This window comes from Cetorhinus maximus, chromosome 16 (assembly GCF_964194155.1).
Source record: "Cetorhinus maximus chromosome 16, sCetMax3.hap1.1, whole genome shotgun sequence".
NCBI classification, from domain to species: Eukaryota; Metazoa; Chordata; class Chondrichthyes; order Lamniformes; family Cetorhinidae; genus Cetorhinus; species Cetorhinus maximus.
The window spans coordinates 98,730,268-98,751,681 of NC_135894.1; the positions used below are offsets into that span (position 1 = coordinate 98,730,268).

The 21,414-nt window shown below is 44.8% G+C and overlaps 1 protein-coding gene across 4 annotated transcripts in view; it reads left to right on the plus strand.

Annotated features, from left to right (window-relative positions):
- The first annotated feature begins 6,525 nt into the window (after positions 1–6,525).
- LOC144691850 (lipase member H-like) overlaps positions 6,526–21,414 on the plus strand; it is a 31,118-nt gene continuing 16,229 nt past the window's right edge. For 2 of the 4 annotated variants that reach the window (XM_078560406.1, XM_078560408.1), the window contains exons 1-6: positions 6,526–6,692; positions 9,303–9,676; positions 11,777–11,885; positions 14,200–14,301; positions 14,887–14,976; positions 17,623–17,778. In XM_078560406.1, the coding sequence (XP_078416532.1) occupies positions 6,644–6,692; positions 9,303–9,676; positions 11,777–11,885; positions 14,200–14,301; positions 14,887–14,976; positions 17,623–17,778 (880 nt within the window). In that variant the 5' untranslated portion in view covers positions 6,526–6,643. The remainder of the gene's footprint in view (positions 6,693–9,302; positions 9,677–11,776; positions 11,886–14,199; positions 14,302–14,886; positions 14,977–17,622; positions 17,779–21,414) is intronic. The other 2 variants (XM_078560407.1, XM_078560409.1) reach the window with 2 other exon arrangements.

The following is a 21,414-nucleotide window of genomic DNA, read 5'->3' on the forward strand; positions in this document are numbered from 1 at the left end:
AGAAGGCTGAGGGGGGATTTTATAGAGATATACAAAATTATGAGGGGCATAGATAGGGGAGATAGGAAGAAACTTTTCCACTTAGCAAAGGTGTCAATAACCAGGGGCAATAGATTTAAGGTAAGGGGCAGGAGGTTTGGAGGGGATTTGAGAAATTTTTTTTCACCCAGATGGAGTGGTAGAGGCAGGAATCCTCACAACATTTAACAAGTATTTAGATGAGCAGACAGGGCTATGGCTCAAGTGTTGGAAAATGGGATTAGAATAGGTAGGTGCTGGATGGCCAGCATGGACACAAGGGGCTGAAGGGCCAGTTTCTGTGCTGCATGACTCTATGACTATGTCAACAGGATAAGATTCCAAACATTTTCAGCTTGCTGGAAAACAGCAGCACGTTTCATTGATTAATGTTTTCATCCTCGGGAGTTCCCACAATGCCTTTATTTTAAGGCTGCCAGGCACAAGTCAATGGTGAATGGCACCAGTGAAAGGGAGAACCAGGAGTGACTATATAAATGGGGTAATTGGGCAAAGTGCAGTAATTAGTGGAGGGACAACAGCAACTGGGAAAGTGGGATAAAGCTGCATTTTACTTTTGATCCTAAAATAAAGTAACATTGGCACTATTCTCTGCTAAAACATTTGACTCAAAATGTCTGTGCCGTTTCAACAGCATTGGAATCAAAAATCAGTGCCATTATGTTAACTTGTAGAAGTCAACCCATTCATGTTGCCATACCCCTCAACTCCACCTAGCCACATTCTCACCATATCTCTCAATCAATTAACCTCCACAGAAAATTCAACTTGGCTTGTTAAATATGAATACAGTTCACAACTTTAGGCAGTATCTCTGTGCAGCCCATATTTGTCCACGTGCTCAGTTGCTCTGTTCCCAATGATATTTTCTCGTACCTTCTCTACAACTGACATTAGACTAATAGGCATAAAGTTTCCTAGCTTATCACTCCTACCCTTCTTAAATAATTGAGAGCCATTTGCAGTTTTCTATTCCGAGGGGACAATTCCTGAATCGAGAGCATTTTGAAAGATCATGACAAATGCATTTACAATTTCTTCATCTCGCCCCCGGGGTGAAAACCATTGGGTTCTGGGGATTTGTCTATCTCTAATCTCATTAGTTTCTGCATCATCATTTTTCTTACCTTATCGTTGAATCTGTTCAGCTACTGCTCCTGGTTTATTTTTAGATTTCCAGGTATCCCTGGCAATTTATCCTCATCCTCTCTAGTGAAGGCCAGTACAAATTAGTTATTTAGTACGTGCTAGTGGCAGATTTCCAATTACAGTATCAGCTGTGTCTGTAATTAAAAGGATCACATTACTCATAGGTATCCGTTTTCTTTGAGATCTTTGTTAATATCATTAGTATTGTCATCGATTTCCCTGCAAGCTTTTTCTTGTAATGCCTTTGTGCAACGCTTACCAATTTCATTGTATCCCTTTGCAGTTCTTTATATCTCTCCTAAACCACGGAATCTTTACTATTCTTTACCTATGTGTAAGCTCCCCTAGTTTAATACCATCTGTCATTGCCCTTATTGGCCAAGATTTCTTAATTATGCACGCAGTTTATGGGCTGAGTTTTACGCCCTATGGGCGGGCGCGCGCCCGACCTGATCGGGCGTAAAATCGCGCGAGATGATGTTGGGCGAGCGTCCCGACGTCATTGGGCACTCGTGCGATATTTCGCTCAGCGGACACACACAAAAGCTAGCAGCGCACCCACCAACAATTAAGAGGGCAATTAAGCCCATTAACAGCACAACAGTCTCCAATTTTTCATGGCCCGTCCAACTTTACCGTTGGCGGACGGGCGAATCGGCCAGGCGGCCTTCGTATTTTTCATCAAACCTCATCCAAGGGCGGGGTGAGGTCTCCATTATGAAATAAAATATAAATAAGTATCTGTGGGCAGCGTTTTTATCAGTTACATTTTCAGGTGATTGAATGTGATGCATGGACATTTTTTTTTTGCAGCCTTTTAAACCTTTATTTTAGCTTTTTCGGGTCTGCAGCTCCCTGAGGCAGCTTTCTCTCAGCTCACCCGCGTCCGCGGAAACATCATCACCCACCATCTTCCTGCCCCCACTCTGGCAGCGATGAGCTTTTCAGCACGCGTTTCATGCTGGTTGGCTGTTAATTGGCCAGCTAGCGTGAAATTGCGGCTGGGGGCTGATCTCAGTCAGGAGCCCGTTTCCCGATCCCTCTCGGGCCCGCTGATCACATGCGCCTGCCAACGGTAAAATTCAGCCCTACGAGTATGTACAATCTTGTATTCTATAAAATACTTTTTTTGAACAGCTCCACTGATCATCCATAGTTTTTTTTCCATTAATAGTTCTTCCCTATCTATTGTAGACGATTTCTGCCCCCACTCATCAAAAGTCTGTCTTACCTAGCTTATTCTTCCCCCTCTCAAACTGGATACTGAGTTCTATCCCATTGTGGTCACTGTTAGCTAGGCGTTCTCTTACCGTTAGATTATTGATTAATTCAGGTGCAAGTTATGAAATCTATGATCGCCTGTCCTCTTCTTCAAGAATAGATTATTCTAGAAAACCACCCCGAATAAACTTAATAAGTTTTTTGCTTAATTAGGACTTGTGTTGTTTTGCTGCTCCTAGACTAGGTGAAAATTACAGAGTCTCCGTTTTTGCACCAACCTTCTCTAATCTCTGCTTTTATATATCCTGTTACTTTAACTGCTATCTGGGAGTGCATAAAAAATTCCCACCAAAGCCTTTCATCCTTCTCTATTTTTCATCTCCACCCATAGGCCAGGATTTTACAGCCTCTCCACGTCGTGTCTCCCCTGGCGGATGCCGCGAGATATTTAAATCTCCACTCAGCTCCGCGGGACCGTAATATCCCGCCAGGCTGTAAAATCCTGGCCATAGCGTTTCTACTACCTGCTCACTTTTACTAATATCCTCTATTTCTAATGCTGCAATTGTACCTTTGAGGTGTCTTATGACACAGTGGGTAGCTCCCCTCCCTCTGAGCCAGGAGCCCTGGGTTCAAGTCCCACCCTAGGACTTGATGGACCAAGGAAGGAGCATTCATAATGTTGCCAAAAAGGGTGATTGTCAACTTGCAAATCTTTCCAACACATGCCAATGGCAGGCAGTCAGAGCGGGAGAGACTCCTGGCCAACCATGTGGTGGAAAGAGTGTTGGAGTCTCTACCATCCCTAGCTCCAGACTACAACATGCATGTAGAAAGTGCAGCTCAGACTCCCTGAGTGAACTGAAACACACCACCAATTGTGTATTGAAGCAGTATTGTTATCCCTTCTTTTCCAATGTCCCTGCCCTTTCTACACACTTTATAATCCGAATTATTTATCTACCAGTCATACCTGGTTTGCAGCCAGATCAGTTATGGCCAGTACATCAGACTCTTTAAACTGAATTTGTGACTTTAATTCACTTGCTTTTTAAAAAAATGAGGTGGCATTTATTGCCCATCACTAATTGCCCTTGAATGATAGCGGTGCTCTGCTGCACTCAGTGTTGATTAGAGTTTTTTGGAGCAGTTTTGATACAACTGGGTGTCTTGTTGGGTTAATTCAGAGTGCAGTTAAAAGTCAGCCACATTGCCTAGGTCCTAGAGTCACATATAAACCAGACCAGGTAATAACAGCAGGTTTCCTTGCCTCAAAAGCATTAGTGCACCAGGTAGGTTTTTATGACAATTAGGTAGTTTCTTGGCCACCATTACTGATACTAGCTTTTTATTTCAGAATTCTTCAATTACTGGGTTAAAATTCCTCAGCTGTCCCTCACCCCAGCTGCTCTTACCATCCTCCTGGTTTAAAGTCCTTTCCACAGCCCCTGTCGGACCTTGGAATGGAAGATTATGCTCCTGGTTGGATAAAGAAATCTGAGAGGAGGCTTCTATACAGAAAAGACCGCTCGTGATGAGAGGCTTGTTTCTGTGTTGTGAATTCTATGTAGGTTTGGTGCGGAAGTTACAATTCTGATAGAATCAGAGAATTTTACATCAGAGGAGGAGGCCATTTGCCCTGTTTTATCCTTGCTGGCTCCTTGAAGGAATACAAAATAAAAACAGAATTACCTGGAAAAACTCAGCAGGTCTGGCAGCATCGGCGGAGAAGAAAAGAGTTGACGTTTCGAGTCCTCATGACCCTTCAACAGAACTGAGTAATATTAGGAGAGGGGTGAAATATAAACTGGTTTAAGGTGGGGGGTGGGGGGGGTGTGATTGTAGGGACAAGCAAGCAGTGATAGGAGCAGATAATCAAAAGATGTCACAGACAAAAGAACAAAGAGGTGTTGAAGGTGGTGATATTATCTAAACAAATGTGCTAATTAAGAATGGATGGCAGGACACTCAAGGTACAGCTCTAGTGGGGCTGGGGTGGAAAGACTAACAGGGCATTACAGGTATAGATTTAAAAATAATGGAAAAAGGTGGGAAAAGAAAAATCTATATAAATTATTGGAAAAAACAAAAGGAAGGGGGAAGAAACGGATAGGGGGTGGGGATGGAGGGGGGAGTTCCAGATCTAAAATTGTTGAATTCAATATTCAGTCCGGAAGGCTGTGAAGTACCTAGTCGGAAGATGAGGTGCTGTTCCTCCAGTTTGCGTTGGGCTTCACTGGAACAATGCAGCAAGCCAAGGACAGACATGTGGGCAAGAGAGCATGATGGAGTGTTAAAATGGCAAGCGACAGGGAGGTTTGGGTCTTTCTTGCGGACAGACCGCAGGTGTTCTGCAAAGCGGTCACCCAGTTTACGTTTGGTCTCTCCAATGTAGAGGAGACCGCATTGGGAGCAACGAATGCAGTAGACTAAGTTAGGGGAAATGCAAATGAAATGCTGCTTCACTTGAAAGGAATGTTTGGGCCCTTGGACGGTGAGGAGAGAGGAAGTGAAGGGGCAGGTGTTGCATCTTTTGCATGAGCATGGGGAGGTGCCATAGGTGGGGGTTGAGGAGTAGGGGGTGATGGAGGAGTGGACCAGGGTGTCCCGGAGGGAACGATCCCTATGGAATGCCGCCAGGGCGGGTGAAGGGAAGATGTGTTTGGTGGTGGCATCATGCTGGAGTTGGCAGAAATGGCGGAGGATGATCCTTTGAATGCGGAGGCTGGTGGGGTGATAAGTAAGGACAAGGGGAACCCTATCATGTTTCTGGGAGGGAGGAGAAGGCGTAAGGGCGGATACGAAGTGTTCAATTATCACATCCTATAATATTCTAGTAATTTCCCGACTACTGATGTCACACTAACAGGTCTGTACTTCTCCATTTTCCCTCTCCCTCCTTTCTTAAATAGCGGGGTTGCATTTGCTACCTTCCAAGAACCATTCCAGAATCTATAGAATTTTGCAAGATGACCACCAATGCATCCACTATCCCTATAGCCACCTCTTTCAACACTCTGGGGTGTAGATTATAAGGTCCAGGGGATTTCTCAAATTGCAGTCACTTAATTTCTCTTGTACTACTTTTTACTAATATTAATTTCTTTCAGTTCCTCATTCACTCTAGTCCCTTGGTTCTCTAGTGTTCCTGGGAGGTTTTTTTGTATTTTCCTCTGTGAAGACAGAGGCAAAATATTTGTTTAATTTCTCTGCCATTTCCTTATTCCCGTCTCTGCCTGTAATGGGCCCAATTTTGCCTTGGCTAATATTGAAGGAATACTTCGATTTAGTGCTGAGATATCCTCTGCCTGGCTGTTTTAAGAGACATCACAACACTCAAACGGCCCTGGAAAAGTGACCAAAAGATGAACTGACAGAGGTCTGTAAAATGATTCCTTTTTGTAAGTTAGTGTTGAATCTGCATCCACCAGCTCTTCAGGTGAAGAATTCCAAATTACAATATCTCTCTTAAGTAAAACAATGCCACTTCTTAATTCTTTTGCCATATGCCTGTAACCATCCCAAAACACCTCCAAGGGGAGTTATCAGTGCACCAACTAGGACTATCTTGCACCATTGAACTCGTTCCTCTGGTTTTTTCCTCCCTCCCCCCCCACTTCACACTACCACTGGGGACCATGGCTTCAACTATCTAGCCCCCCTGTGATTCCCTCCCATAGCCCCTTATAAGGCCATTCTTTGAAAACGCACCCTTTTATCCAAGCTCTTGATCAGCCATCCTAAACCTCTCCTTTTGCTCTGATTCACACGCTGCCCATTCCCTCCTGCCTCCTGTGCCTTGAATTAACTTTTCTACATGAAAAGGCCTCACATTGATACAGATACAGGTACTGTATCAGCTGCAGCTGGTAGCTGCTAATTCCACAGCCATATAGCAGGGTTAGGCTGAAATGGCCTTACTACCAATGCAAGTATTTATCAGTACACCCCTCTCTGCCCACCACACCATATTGGCTGAATTGTTGTCATGTTTGTCTCTGTCAATCAGTTTAATTCACACGCTCTTTTCAATCCTGTCTCTATGGTAACCCTAGTTGATATTTAACTGTCTATTGACCCTGTTTGAAGTTTGTTTTTTTTGCTGTTTGTCTTTTGCAAGCAGGCTTTGCATTCCAGGCCGCAGATGAACAGAACTCTTCATTTGAATGTTTTGCTACCAGCTGTGGCCTGATTGTTTTTGTATTCATCTTTTTATTTCACGACCCCGAGGACAATGTTCTGCTGGTTAACACTCTTTCTGTGCACCACAGTCGTCATACCAGGTAACTATCTCTGGTTCCTTTCTCCAGATTATCTTGCAGTGAAGTCACTAAATGTACAGTTTGTTGCGTAGAATGTTGAAAAGAAGAGCAGAATGATACAGGGCAATGTCCTAGATTCCATCACAGACTGAATTCGAGGATGCAGAGCAACACCAGAGCTGAGCAATTGGAATGATTTGCCAGTCTATCCAGTGGCCTGGTGTACTGAGCCATGCAACCTAGTTAATTCAATTCCCAGTCACGGCTGAGTTAGTTGGTCTCAGCAGGACTGGATACAAAGTGCTGTAGCCAACATAAATAATCCTGGGCCGAAAAAGGGTAAGGGAGGTGCAGGAGAGCAGTGACGAGGATTTCTCCTGATATCAAGTAATGACTGGGGGATACAATTTCCAGGATAGGTAGGGTTTTTATTCTAACTCCCTTCACTGTTAATCAGAGGTAAGATTGACCAAATGTTTAAACGTCTCTGATGATTCATGTTATTAATTAGAGGTGCAACTTGAAGTACAGAATGGTTTGTTGTACTTTGGGAGACTGAAGTTAATTCAATGTCAGCACCCTGCATGGCCTCCTCCTCCTCATCTATCCAGCCTGTCTCAGGATTGTCTGCAGACTGTCTCTGAGATGTCTGGGGACTGTTTGTGATCTGTCTGCAGTTGAATGGACCGTTGCCGATTGTTGTAAAAACCCATCTGGTTCACTAATGTCCTTTCAGGAAGGAAATCTGCTGTTCTTACCTGATCTGGACTCCAGACCCACAGCAATGCGGTTGACTCTTAAAAAGAAATGCCCTCTGAATGAGGGCAATTAGGGATGGGCAATAAATGTTGGCCTAGCCAGCGATGCCCACATCCCATGAGCGAATAAAGAAATAGTCTGTCTTCAAACTGACTGAGTTGTCTGTGGACTGCCTGTGAACCTCTTCAGAATGTGTCTGGACTGTTTGGCCTGTCTCAGATCTCTGGACTGTCTTCTCAAACTCAACAAAATATCCATGCTGGCATGCAGCAAGACCTGGACAACATTCAGACTCATGCTGAGAAGTGGCAAGTAACATTCATGCCACTAAAGCTAGGTAATGATCATCTCCAACAAGAGAGGGTTTAACCACCTGACCTTGACATTCAATGACCTCACCATTGATGAAGACCCAACATTAACTTCCTGGGCATCCCCCTTGACCATAAAATTAAATGGACCAGCCACTTAAATATTGTGGCTACAGGAGATGGTCAGCAACTGGGAATTATGTGGCAGATGACTCATCTCCTAGATCTCCAAAGCCTGTCCACCATTTACAAGGCAGATGATAGGAGTGTAATGAAATATTCCCACTTGCCTGGATAAGTGCAACTCCAACATTACTCAGAAACCTTGACACCATTGAGGACAAAGCAGCCCACTTGATCGGCACCCTGTCCACCACCTTACACATTTACTCCTTCCACCACCGACGCACAGTGGCAGCAGTGTGTTCCAAGTACAAGATGGACTGCGCAACTCGCCAAAGCTCCTTTGATAGCACCTTTCAAACTCACCAACCACTGCCATCTAGAAGGACAAGGGCAGCAGACACATGGGAACATCACCTCCTGGAAGTTCCCCTCCAAGCCACTCACCACCCTGACTTGGAAATATATCGCCGTTCCTTCACTGTCGCTGGGTCCTGGAACTCCCTTCCTAACGGCACTGTGGGTGTACCTACACCACATGGACCTCAGCGGTTCAAGATGGCAGCTCAGCACCACCTTCTCAAGGGCAGTTAGGGATGGGCAATAAATGCTGGCCTGACCAGTGATGCTCACATCCCATCAATGAATAAATAAACTAAAAAACATGCTGTTGACAATTTTTCACACTCCTTCTCCCATCCCGTGGTTTAAAGCAAGTTGATTACTACAGCATTTAATAATTACAGAAGCCTTATTACAGACTTTCAAAATCTTGCAGTTATCGTTCCTTTAACCTTTTAGTCTAAGGCCTTTTTAATATGGTCAATCTTTCCAGCATGCCATCAAATTAACAATTCCTTTATTAAATTAGTACATTTAACCAAGCTGAACTTCTTTGCCACTGAACTTCTTTCCACCACCTCTCCGGATTTTCCACTGATTTTATGACAAATCATTGGAATGATCCAGCTTTTGTTTTATTCATTCATGGGATGTGGGCATCGCTGGCTGGACCAGCATTTGTTGCCCATCCCTAATTGCCCTTGAGAAGGTGGTGGTGAGCTGCCTTCTTGAACTGCTGCAGGCCATGTGGCGTAGGTACACCCACAGTACTGTTAGAGAGGAAGCTGAGGAAGTTCCTGTTCAGATCAGGCCTGGCTAGGTTTCCTGCACTCGTCTCCTTCCAGTCACTACATATGTTGATTATCGAGATGCATGTAGCAATAGCTGTGGACTTTGACTTTAAACATTTTGAATGTTCGAAGAAAATCTCCCACAAGTTGTCCTGAAGCACTTAAGGAAGAGGATTAGAATATGTAGCTGGTAAGATTACGTGAATGTATATTTGAAGGTGCAGGCTGGGTGGATCAAAAGACCTTTTCTCATGCCACACGTTTTCTTTAGTTTTATGTTTTCGCACCATTCTATTTCCATTCAGTAGCGAGCCAAGTACCAGAATGCCACACTTTCACAAAACTGCCAGTGACCGATACAATCATTGGCACGGACCTGGTGGTGAGACTTCTGCTCTACACAGGGAGGAACTCAAGCTGTGCCACCTTGATCAACACCACCCACAGTAGTCTGCTGGACATCACCAAGAAGACAATCTTCCTTATCCATGGATACAGGCCATTTGGATCCCCACCCAATTGGTTGAATAAGATGATAACGACTTTACAAATGGTGGATGACATAAATATCATCATTGTTGACTGGAACAGAGGAGCAACCACCATTAACTATTCAGTTGCCGTCTCCAACACCAAGAAAGTTGCTGATATTTTGGTACCTGTTATTTCCAACATACTGGTGAGAGTTTTTGGTTTATTGTTAAAAGAATCCCTTTGGAGCAATCCAAGTGACTATAATGGCTGTGCGTCTGCTGATTGTTGGGTTCTAGGGGTGCAATTTTATGGCTCCCTCGAGGTGGGGGCGGGGCCGCAAAATGCGGCGAGCCGTTCAAAAGTCCGTTGACTTTGGCGGGATCGGAAAATCCCGCTGGTGGGGGGTGGGGGTGGTGGGGGGTGGGGGGTGGCGTAGAATTCCAGCCTGTAAGTTCATTTTTTTTGTGGTCCCAGCAAGGGCAGGGGAACTGTTCAGCATGGCAACATTTGTGAAGAAAATGAATGCGCTGAGCCCCTCTGTCCTCCAGTCTCATAGCTCCTGAGCTCAGGCGCTGAAGCATTGGAATATGATTGACTCCTTTCCGCTCAGGGCTAGCTTGCACCCTGTATAGGTGGGAAGTCTATCAGAATGCATTATACAGGGTCTTAACCGCTATACATAAGAGCAGCACACAGAGGAGACAAGAGCTTTGTCTGCTGCATTAACCCTTGAACTCAAGTAGGAATTGGGTGTGGGAGAAATATATAATGGTAAAAGTGGGGGAGGGGGAAGAATGAATGGTAGTGAAAGGAGGAGAATGGAAGGCAGGGAAAGGGAAATGAATAGTAATGATGGAGAAAGACAAGAGGGTAGAAGCTGGGATCGCTGGTTTGGAGGGACATGGAGAAGTTGGAAGAGGAAGAGGAGAGTTAGCATTAGTTGAAAGGGAATGGGGATGAAGAGAGGGATAGCGTTAACAGAAAGTGGATTAAGAATGCCAGCCTGGCAGGAGTGGGGAGGATGGGAAGGGGATGAGGGGCAGTCTGAATTGGGGAAGTAGAAGACTGAGTGAGAACCAATTGTTCATGCTAACAAAGTTCCAGCTACAAAGTCCATCAAACCACTTAGTTTCATGTGTTAGGTCTGTTTTTGAGTTGTCTGCTTTCTGGAGGTTCTTACAGATTTTTTGGAGCTGCCCAACAACTCTGGTTACTTTCCTAGCTTGATGCGTATGTAGTTATCGAGGAGTTTGAGCATTGGAGCAGATAAGTAGATATCAGATTCCTGGTGATTCAATTGGAGAGACGATTCTTGATGCTTTTAAGGAAGGGAAAGAGCTTGCATTTATATTGTGCATTTCACCTGTCCCAAAACACTTTACAGCCAATTAAGCACTTTTGAAGTGTAGTCACCATTTTAATGTAGGAATGCAGCAGCCAATTTACATACAGCAAACTCTCATAAACAGGAAAGAGATAAATGGTCGAATAATCGGTTTTGGGTAATGATCATTGAAGAATAAATGTTGGCCAGGGCACTGGGGAAACTGCCCTGCTCTCCTTTGAATATTGCCGTGGGACTTGAGAAGGCAAAGGGATCTATGGTTTAATGTCTCATCTGAAGGACAGCACCTCTGACAGTGCAGTGCTCTCTCAGTGCAACACTGGTGCTTATGTGCTGGGCTTCAGTTACAACAACAGCTCCAACCACATTCAAGAAGCTTGACGCAATCCAGGACAAAGCAGCCGCTTGATTGGCACCCGATTCACAAACATTCACTCCCTCCACCACCAACGCACAATAGCAGCAGTGTGTACCATCTACAAGATGCACTGCAGAAACTCACCTAGGCTCTTTAGGCAGCACCTTCAAAATCCATGACCTTTACCATGTAGAAGGACAAGGGCAGCAGACACATGGGAACACCACCACCTGGAAGTTCCCCTCCAAGCCAGTCACCATCCTGACTTGGAAATATTCGCCGTTCTTTCACTGTCTCTGGGCCCAAATCCTGGAACTCCCTCCCTAACCGTGGGTGTACCTACACCACAGGGACTGTGGTGGTTCAAGAAGGCAGCTCACCACCACATTCTCAAGGGCAATTAGGGATGGGCAATAAATGCTGGCCCAGCCAGCGATGCCCACACCCCACGCATGAGTACAAAAAAATCCAATGTTAACATCTTGGAAATAGAAAATAAACCAAGCCTGAAAGCCCCCAGAGTTACACTTGGAGTTTTGATCTGTATTTATAGCTTTAAGCTAATGATTCATTATTGTTCATCAGTTATACTGTTTCCTTAGAAAATCGGAGGTTCCCTCAACATGATTCATATGATTGGTGTGAGCCTTGGCGCACACATATCTGGCTTCGTTGGAAGTAGGTTTAATGGACAGATTGGACAAATAACTGGTGAGGAAAGTTAACTTATTTCCTTGTCAAAATACTGTGGATGCTCAAATTTCTGAAATTTAAGCAGAAAATAAGAATCAGGTCGGGCATTATCTGTGGAGAGAGAAACAGAGTTAACATTTTAGGTTGGTGACCTTTCCTCAGAACTGGAAAACGTACCAGGTTTAAGCCAATAGAGGGGCAGAACCCATGCCCTTTCCCCTCCTCCAATACAAGGCCCCAAACATACTTTCCAGAGCTGCTCACAATGCAATCTCTTCTAAACAGGGGAAGCTAAACTCTGATCGATGACCGCTTTGCGGAACACCTCCATTCAGTCTGCAAACGTGATCCTGAGCTGTCACTTGCCTGTCGTTTTGAGTTTCTACCTTCCTCCCACTCTGACCACTCTGGTCCTTGACCTTCGACACTCTTCCTGTGTAGCCCAACACAAGCACAAAGGACAGCACCTCATTTTTCGATTAGGCACTTTACACCCTTCCCCATTCAGCATTGTTCAACAATTTTAGATCATAATCGTCATGCTAATTTTTTCAGACAGCAGGATGCTGGTAATGATTTGGCTATTGATATTTATACCTCCTGCAGCCCCATCTTTTGTTTCTTTACTTGCTCCATTACCACCCCCTTTTGCCTTGTGCCACCATCCCTTTTGTCATTTAATCCCTCCTACCTGCCACCCTATCAAAGACCACCTCTTTTGTTCTTTCCCGCCCTCCCTCCTTTCTGTACTTGCTTACCAGCTATACCTCACTTTTATCAATTCTAACGTAAGGTCATCGACCTGAAACATTAATTCTGGTTTTCTCCTCATGAATGCTGCCTGACCTGCTGAGTATTTCCTGCTTTTCCTGTTTATATGATGCATTTCATTGGTTGCTATAGGAAGTTTATGTGAGGGGACTTTCCCTGTTGCACTCCAGTTTCTCTTCTGTTTCTTTGGCAATGTTCCTGAACATTTCCTTTTTTAATTCAAACCCAGGCAAGAGTTGTAGATCAGTCCAAGTGGGCAGCCTATAGAGTGGTATCAATAATTTTAAATGACCAGGTACAATTGGCCACACCCAGCAACAAAGCAGTAAATACAAAAAGATGGAAATTACCTCCGATCCTTTGAGAAGCAGGATTCAATCTGTCAGTCTCTTTGCCCTGAAAGTAGCTCTTTAAAAGCAAGACTTGCATTTATATGGCGCCTTCCACAAACTCAGGGTGTCCAAAAGTGCTTTACAGCTAATGAAGTAATTTTTAGTCACCGCTGTAATTCGCACACAGCAAGTTCCCACAAGCAACAATGAGATAATGATCAGATAATCTGCTTCTAGTGATGTTGGTTGAGGGATAAATACTGATCAGGCTACCCACTGTTCCTCAAAATAGTGCCTATTGTTGACCTGAGAGGGCAGACAGGGCCTCAGTTTGATATCTCATTTGTAAGACAGCACCCCCAAGAGTATACCCTCGGTACTGCACTGCAGTGTGGGGTTAGAGTACATACTCAAAGTGAGGCACAGGACTAGGACAGGAGCAGAAGGAGACCATTCAACCCTTTGAGCCTGCTCCGTCATTTCAAAAGATCATGGCTGATCTGAACTGATCTGGGACCTGCGCCACAAACTTTTGACTCAGAGGTAAAAGTGCTACCAATGATGGTATCCCCCTTAACATTCACTGTCCCCTATAACCCAGTTTCTTCCCCTTGTCAATTGGCTATTTACTATGGCCCGGTACTAAGGGATGCAGCTATGGCACTATAGCCCAGACCCTTGACACTGAGTCAGAAGGTCGTGGATTCAAATCCCAATCCAGAATCTTGATTAGAAAAATCAACGTTGACACGTGACTTGTCAATACCAAACACTGGACTGGAGTATGAGCCTAGAGTTTTGTACTTATGTCTCAGGAGCAAGACTTGAACCCACAACGTTTGGGCTCGAGACTAGAGTATTACCTACTGAACTGCGGCTGATACTTTATATGCCTGAAACACCATGTGCTACTCGTGACTCTGACTACAATAGCCCAAATGGCCTTCTTCTGTGCTGTATGGTTCAGCCTACCTATTTCTGCTTAATGACCCTTGTGGCGAGTGTAGTATACACACTGGGGTATCAGAGTTAAGGTACAGCAGTGACACTGTTGGTGATCAATTAATCTGTTGGCATTAACTGATCAGACTCCTGCCTGAACTATGATCGCAGAGGGACTGAATACTGCTAGTGTCAGTAGGAATGTATTTCTGCCGCCTTCATAAAAAGAGGGATAAATTAGGCAAGCAGTCAGAAATTTGTTGGTTCATTTTACATTTTCTTTGTAGGCCTTGATCCGGCTGGACCTCTGTTTAGAGGAAAAGGAAAAGGAGACAGACTGGATCCTTCTGATGCTCAGCTTGTTGATGTCCTGCACACAGACATAGATGGTATTCCTACTCATTTCATTCTCTACACATTTATTTAGAAGGTGGCACATTGATATGAATTTGAAGCATCAACATATTTGTGATCTAGTTACACAGTGAGTTCCTAATTTCAGCCCATGCCCAACTCTTCTAGCAAAGCCCATTCTTCTGATGCACACACTGCCCCAATGGTGTCCATCCCACTAGCACCCTGACTCTCACATTGGAATCTACCCCACTCCTAGCCCCTTAATTCTCCCATCAAAATTCATCCCCAAGTCCCCTGATTTTCCCATTGAAATCCATCCTCTAACATTTTTGCCAAAGCCCATTCCTCTAGCTCTATCTAGTACCCTAATTAATTCATCAAAGTCCATCCTGCTAGTGCCCCAATTCTTCACTTAAAGTCCATCTGTCCAGTACCCCATCTCTCTCGAAATCTATTCGCCCAATAGCATAAATCGCCTGTCAAAAATCTCTCTTGTATCCTAACTCTCCCATCAAAGCCCACCCTTTGAGTACCCTTCTTCTCTCATGAGATATTTTTATATTGGTGGGATAACTATTACAAAAATAACATTTAAAAAATAATGTTTCTTCCTGCAGCTCTTGGCTACGAAGAAATTTTGGGGAATATAGATTATTATGCCAATGGAGGGACCGACCAACCAGGGTGCCCTGCTACTATAATAAGTGGTTTGTATTGGCACTCAGCTTTATTCCTGTTTTTGGTTTCTTTTCAAATTGTCGATAATTTGTTGCTCAAGCAGTTCGACCAACTCTTGTGAACCTGATCAGAGTCTCTCATGATATCACATTTCCCTGTCTGAAAATCACTCTCTTCTGCATGCAAACATGGGCCATTGGAATCCCCAATACCTCTCTTGCTGTCTCTCAGTGGAAAGTGAGAGAAAGTAAGGAATTGTGGCGGGGGTGGAGCTATCTCCATTAAAAAGATGGGAACCATTATTTTAACAGAAGGCTTTTACCACTGCCATGAATGCCAAGTTAGGCCCATCGTCACGTGGTCAGCCTTGGCTCTGCGGGTAAGCACCCTTGTCTTGCAGTCGGAAGTTTGTGGGTCCTAAACCCCACAACAGAGACTCAAGTGCATAACTCAGACTGACGCTCCCATTGCCAGTACTGAGGGAGTGCTACACTGTTGGAGGCACTAGGTGGAATTTTACAGGGGCAAGGGCCTGAAAATGGAGCGAGCCATTCAAAGCTCCACTGACATTGTCAGGATGGGAAGATCCCACCAGTGGGAGGGGGCCATAAAATTCCATCCACTATCTTTCCGATGGGACATTAACTGAAGACCCCTCTGCTCTCTCAGGTAGACATTCAAGAACCTGTCACACCCCTAAAAGAAAAACAGAGGCGTTCTCCCCAGTGTTGTCTGATGGAATTCTTTACCGCAGAGGGCTGTAGAGGCTGGGTCGTTAAGTATATTCAAGGCCGAGATAGACAGGTTTTTCATCAGTAAGGGATTCAAGGGTTATGGGGAAAAGGCAGGAAAGTGGAGTTGAGGATTATCAGATCAGCCATGATCTCATTGAATGGCGGAGCAGACTCGATGGGCCGAATGGCCTACTCCTGCTCCTACGTCTTATGGTCAATCTGCCCTCAACCAACAAATTATCAATTTATTTTGCTCATTGCTGTTTGTGGGACTTTACCAAGTGTAAATTGTGTTTTGCTACATTATAACAGTGGTTATGCATCAAAAGTATTTGAACTGACAGTGAAGTGCTTGGGCCACTCTGAGGTTGTTCTCCCTCATTTTCCAGCAGGGTAAAATGACCACAGGCAATGTTAACATTTTGTTTTGCTCCTCTGTGACCGGCCGAAAATAATTAATTTTGCCTTTTTACCCATGTTTATATATCTCACATCGGTTTAAGCTGGTGTGTAAAGGTGTCACCTTGCCCTTGGACGCAGCTCTGCTTAAAGTTAAATTTCTAGTCAAATGATGTGAGTAGGATTTTTGTTTCCCTTAATTTGACTGTGAAAAAGATGATTCTTTCACTGACTTCTTCTTTCTAGTTCCGTTAAGTGCTTGGTTACTATATCTCCATCAGTTCAATATTCCATTAGAAGGAGCAGCAGAGACATAATTATCGTGGCTCAGGGTTTCTCCCAAACACTCCTATTTGTGAACATAGATAATCACAACTTTGGTGAACTAGTTCCTGTCCTCTATAATTATAAACTTACAGCCTGAGAACAAACATTACATTATGTTGGGCAGATTGCAGGGCAAACGTTGCACATGATCCCATCAATTTCCTGGTGTGTTAGGTCAAAATTGCCCCCATTAACTCTGTGGGAAAAGTTGTAGCAGATGGAGATCACTGTTGAGAAGGATTGAAGTCATTCACTTTGGAACAAAGAAATACAAATTGGAATATAGAATCACATACGAATTAGGAGCAGGAGTAGGTCACTTGGCTCCTCGAGCCTGCTCCGCCATTCAATAAGATCATGGCTGATCTGATCGTATCCTCAACTCTACATTCCCACCTACCTCTGATGACCTTTCACCCCCTTTCTTATCAACAATCTACCTAGCTCTGCCTTAAAAATATTCAAAGACTCTGCTTCCACTGCCTTTTGAGGAAGAGCGTTCCAAAGACTCGCTACTCTTTGGGAAAAAAACATTTCTCCTCATCTCTGTGCACTGAAAGACCTATTTGGTTTCATACCTTTGCTGGCTCTTTAAAAAGCTATCCAGATAGCCCCACTTTCCTTGCTCTTTCCTGCAACTTGTTCCTTTGACAAATATATTCAATTCTTTTTTTTTAAGCTATTACTGACTCTGCTTCCACCATCATTTCAGGTGGTGCACTATATATCACAACCACTAGCTCTGAGAAGTCACTTCCCCTTTGGCTCTTTCTTAATGGCAAGAACTGGAGGAGTAAAGGGATTTGGGAGCTCCAGGTACACTGAAGGCTCATGCACTGTTACAAAATGTAATCAAAAAGGTGAATGATATTTGGAACACACTACTGCGGGAAGTGGTGGAGGCAAAGACTGGGATTTAATATGGAGGCAGTGGCTCAGGACACCGGCTAGAAAATCAGTGGGAAGCCCACCTCCAGTGGTCCTGGAAGCCCTGATGCTATTTTGCATGGTTCAGGCAATTCGTTGTCTGAGGTCATGGCTTCCGCCCATCCTGAGGCAGGATGTCCACACCTCCAAGAGCTGCTGGCCAATCAGAGGAGAGTTGAACTGTCCACGGTATTTGTAGTGTGACCTCACCAATGTATGATGCAATTTGAACATGGCTGCTTTGTTTTTCTTGTGTATGGCTTTGTTTCTCTATTCTGTTACCTCCAGGAAAAAGGTATATGGTGTGTGACCATCAAAGATCTGTCTATCTGTATATAAACTCCCTTCACTCAACCTGTAATATCACCGTTTATCCTTGTGCATCATATGAAGAATTCCTGGATGCCCATTGCACACAGCTTGACAGTACTTATCCTATATTTGGTAAGAAGCGTCTTTCTAGATCCTACGTTTTTGTTGCTGTCAATTGTCTCTCCTCACCTGACAGTGCTAATCCCTGTTTGAGTATTGGTTAGATACACACAAGACTGTCCCATGCTCTCTCACCCAACCAGTCATCCTTCCTATGTCAACCCAGATGGAGACTAGAGTGGAGAGAATGAAAATTGTTCTCCTCTGAGTAGAGAAGATTAAGTGGAGAAGTAATAGAGGTATTCAAAATAACGAAGGATTTTGATAGAGCAGACAAGGTAGAGTAGATAGAGGAGATGATATATCAAGTGGCAGGAGGGTCAGTATCAGAGGACAGAGATTGGAGATAATTGGCAAAAGAACCAGCTGGAGATGAGGAGAATTTTGTTAATGTAGCGAGTTCTAATGATCTGAAATGCGCGTCTGAAAGGGCGGTGGAAGTAGATTCAATAATTAGATAACTACCTGAAAGGAGAAAGAATGCATGACTCCAGAGAAAGTGCCAGGGAGTGGGACAAATTTGATAGTGCTTTCAAAGAGCTGTCTTAGAAATGATGGCTCGAATTATTTTATGGTGTGTTGGACACCACAATCTAGCTGGACTAGAACAATGCGTCGAGATTAGAGCAGAATAGAACCTTGAGCCTGCTTTGCCATTTAATAAGATCATGAATAATATTCTCCCTAAACTCCGGCTTTCTTCTTCTATTTCCAAATCCGCTGCCTCGCTTAGTGTTCGTATATCTCAAACTTGAATATGCTCAACAACTGAGCGTCCACAGCGCTCAGGGGTAGAGAATTCCAAAGTTTCACAATCCTCTGAGTGAAGAAGTTCCTCCTCATCTCAGTCCCCTATCCGGAAACTGTGAGCCCAAGTTCTAGTTCTTACCTGCTGGTCACATGTGCCCACTTCCCAGTAAAGCTGAGTGAAAGGTAGTCAGTGGGTGGGGAGGGGGGCAGGGGACAGTGGGGGTGGGTGGGAGGGGGAGGTTGCCAGTGGGGTGAGTGGGGGGGGGGGGCAGCTGACAGATTTTATCCCTCCCCGCAGATAAACTGCAGTGAGAACCATTCTAGCGCCCATGACAGCCACACCAACCAGAATCGGCTAACTCCTCATTGCCTGATCAAACCAGGAGCCGCTGGCTTGTGTTTGAGCAATGAGTGAAATCAGAATGCTTCTCGGGTGTCAGTGTAGGTCAGTGGCAGCTAGCTTGCCTAACTGGGTTGGAAGGTTAAGGATTTAACCCCACCTTGTGTGTTTTGAGCATTTAATCTAGGCCAATGTTTCACTGCAGTACGGAGTGGGGTGCGGCACTGTTGGAGGTGCGGAGACATTAAACCAAGTCCCTCATCTGCGCCCTATGGGTGGACACCAGAGATCCCCTGACTAGTGCAGAATCATAGAATGGTTATAGCGCTGAAGTTTGTGCTGGCTCACCACAAAGACAAATCAGCTAGTCCCACCATACCGCACCCCCTGCCCCTCCACCTTTCCTCATAACTCTGCTCATTTTTTCATTCCATTTCTAATCTAATTCCTTTTTGATCACCTCAATTGAACCCACCTGCACCACACTGTCAAGCAGTGCATTCCAGATCCTAACTGTTTGTTGCATGAAATGATTTTCTTCATGTTACCATTGTTTCTTTTGCCAATCACCTTACTGAGGTATCCTCCAGTTCTCGACCATTCCAAACACACCGTGTCCATGGCAGGCGGGCTCTCCTTCACCCACCACACCATCACCTCACCACTTCATCACGCTAGGCACAACATTTAAAGTACAACCACATTCAATACTTCCAACCCAGAACTGCAGCAATAAAGACATGGCCCCAAAAGGCAAGAAAAATGCAGCCCTCGAGCACCTTTTAGCTGCCATGGAGGGCTGCTGTGATGTCCTCTAACCCCGCTCTGGCTGCAGGAGGGGTAGCTATATTACCACTCTGGCTTGGTAGGTGATGACAGTGATGATCAGTGTCAATGCTGCACAGAAGAGGTTGGCCATCCAATGCAGATAGAAGGTGAATGATCTCATCCATGCAGACAGGGTAAGGCAAACATCTCATCACTCCATACTCACACACTCAAGCCCATCACACATTCACTGGCATCTCACTCACTGACAGCTCAAGGGACATCACCACTCAGTCTCTTACACAATCCCTCACATGTCCGTCTAGCCTCATCTCCTCTGGAGACGGCAACCTCAGCCCTCACCATCTTGAAGGCACTTGCACAGATCAACATGTGGCCCCACACACACCCTGGGATACCCTCTTTCCCCAGTACAGCCCTCGCCCTGCAGCCTCTCCCCTTGCCTGAGGCCACCTCCCCTCCTTCCCCAAGCAAGCCCTAGCCCTGCAGTTGCTGAAAAGCCACCAACATACGGCTGGTCTGGTAGGTAGAGACCTACCTGTGAGCCCCCTCAAAGTGATGTGGTGCTGTCAGTGACACCTGGCGCTGATGGCCGCAAGTGCTGACTGAAGCAAGGTAGGCAAACAAACCTTGAAGTCCCAAGCGAAGTGCAGCTCACCAAATGCACTCCTTATATCTGCTGTTGTGAAACACATTGGCGTGTTTTCGGGGGGTGGTGGAGATCAGTCCAGCAGGCTGGCCTTAAAGTGATATGCTGATGTGTTACAATGAGGTTCCCGACGCCTGTTGGCAGGGAACGCGGGCCGCCAGCGGCGGGTGGAACAGATGATCGCAAACTAGTTTCACGATGTCGTGAAACTGATTTTTGGCCTTCTCACCATACTGCCAGTTCACACCACCGAACACGCCCGACACTGGCCGGCATGGAAAATCTCGGCCTGTAGCTGTGAAGATAGATTGGAGAGGTTGGGACTCTTTTCCTTGGGGAAAAGAAGGCTCAGAGGAGACCTGATAGAGGTATTCAAGATCCTGAGGGGTATGGACAGGGTAAATAATGAGAAACTGTTCCCACTCAAGAGAACATCAAGAACTTGAGGACACACATTCAAAATAATTGGCAAAAGGAGTAAATGTAACGTGAGGAAAAATATTTTCACCCAGAGGGTGGTTGGAGTCTGCAACAAACTTCCTGAAGGCAGGTTCAATCAAGGTGTTCAGAAGGGAATTGGATTGCTACCTGAAAAGAAAGAATGTGCAAAGTTACAGGGATAAGGCAGGGGAGTGGGAGTAGGTGGAATGCTCTTTCAGAGAGCCAGTGTAGACTTGATGGGTGGAATGGCCTCCTCCTGCACTGTAGAGATACTGTGACTGTGATACGACTGGGATGGGATGAGTGCACAGTTTATCTAGCCCCTCTACTCCGCAGGTCGCACCATTAGTTTAATTCACTCACCAAATTGGCTAATTACTTACCTTCACTACTGTTCAACCCAGGCTTCTTTCAATAAACTCAAAATGATTGATTTATTGTAAAATGAAACTTCTTTTTAAAACAAGTTGCAAGAACTGGTTAACACACAATTCGTAATCTGGAAGTGTAACTATCTATTCCTTTTAAAATACCCCAGCACACGCACACATGCAAACACACACACACACACACACACACACACAAACAAGGACAAACAAATAGGGTCTCTGAAGATATTGGCAGGTAAAGAAAAGTTCGCAGGGTTTTGAAGCTGTTGATCCAGTGCTCCCTCATGTGA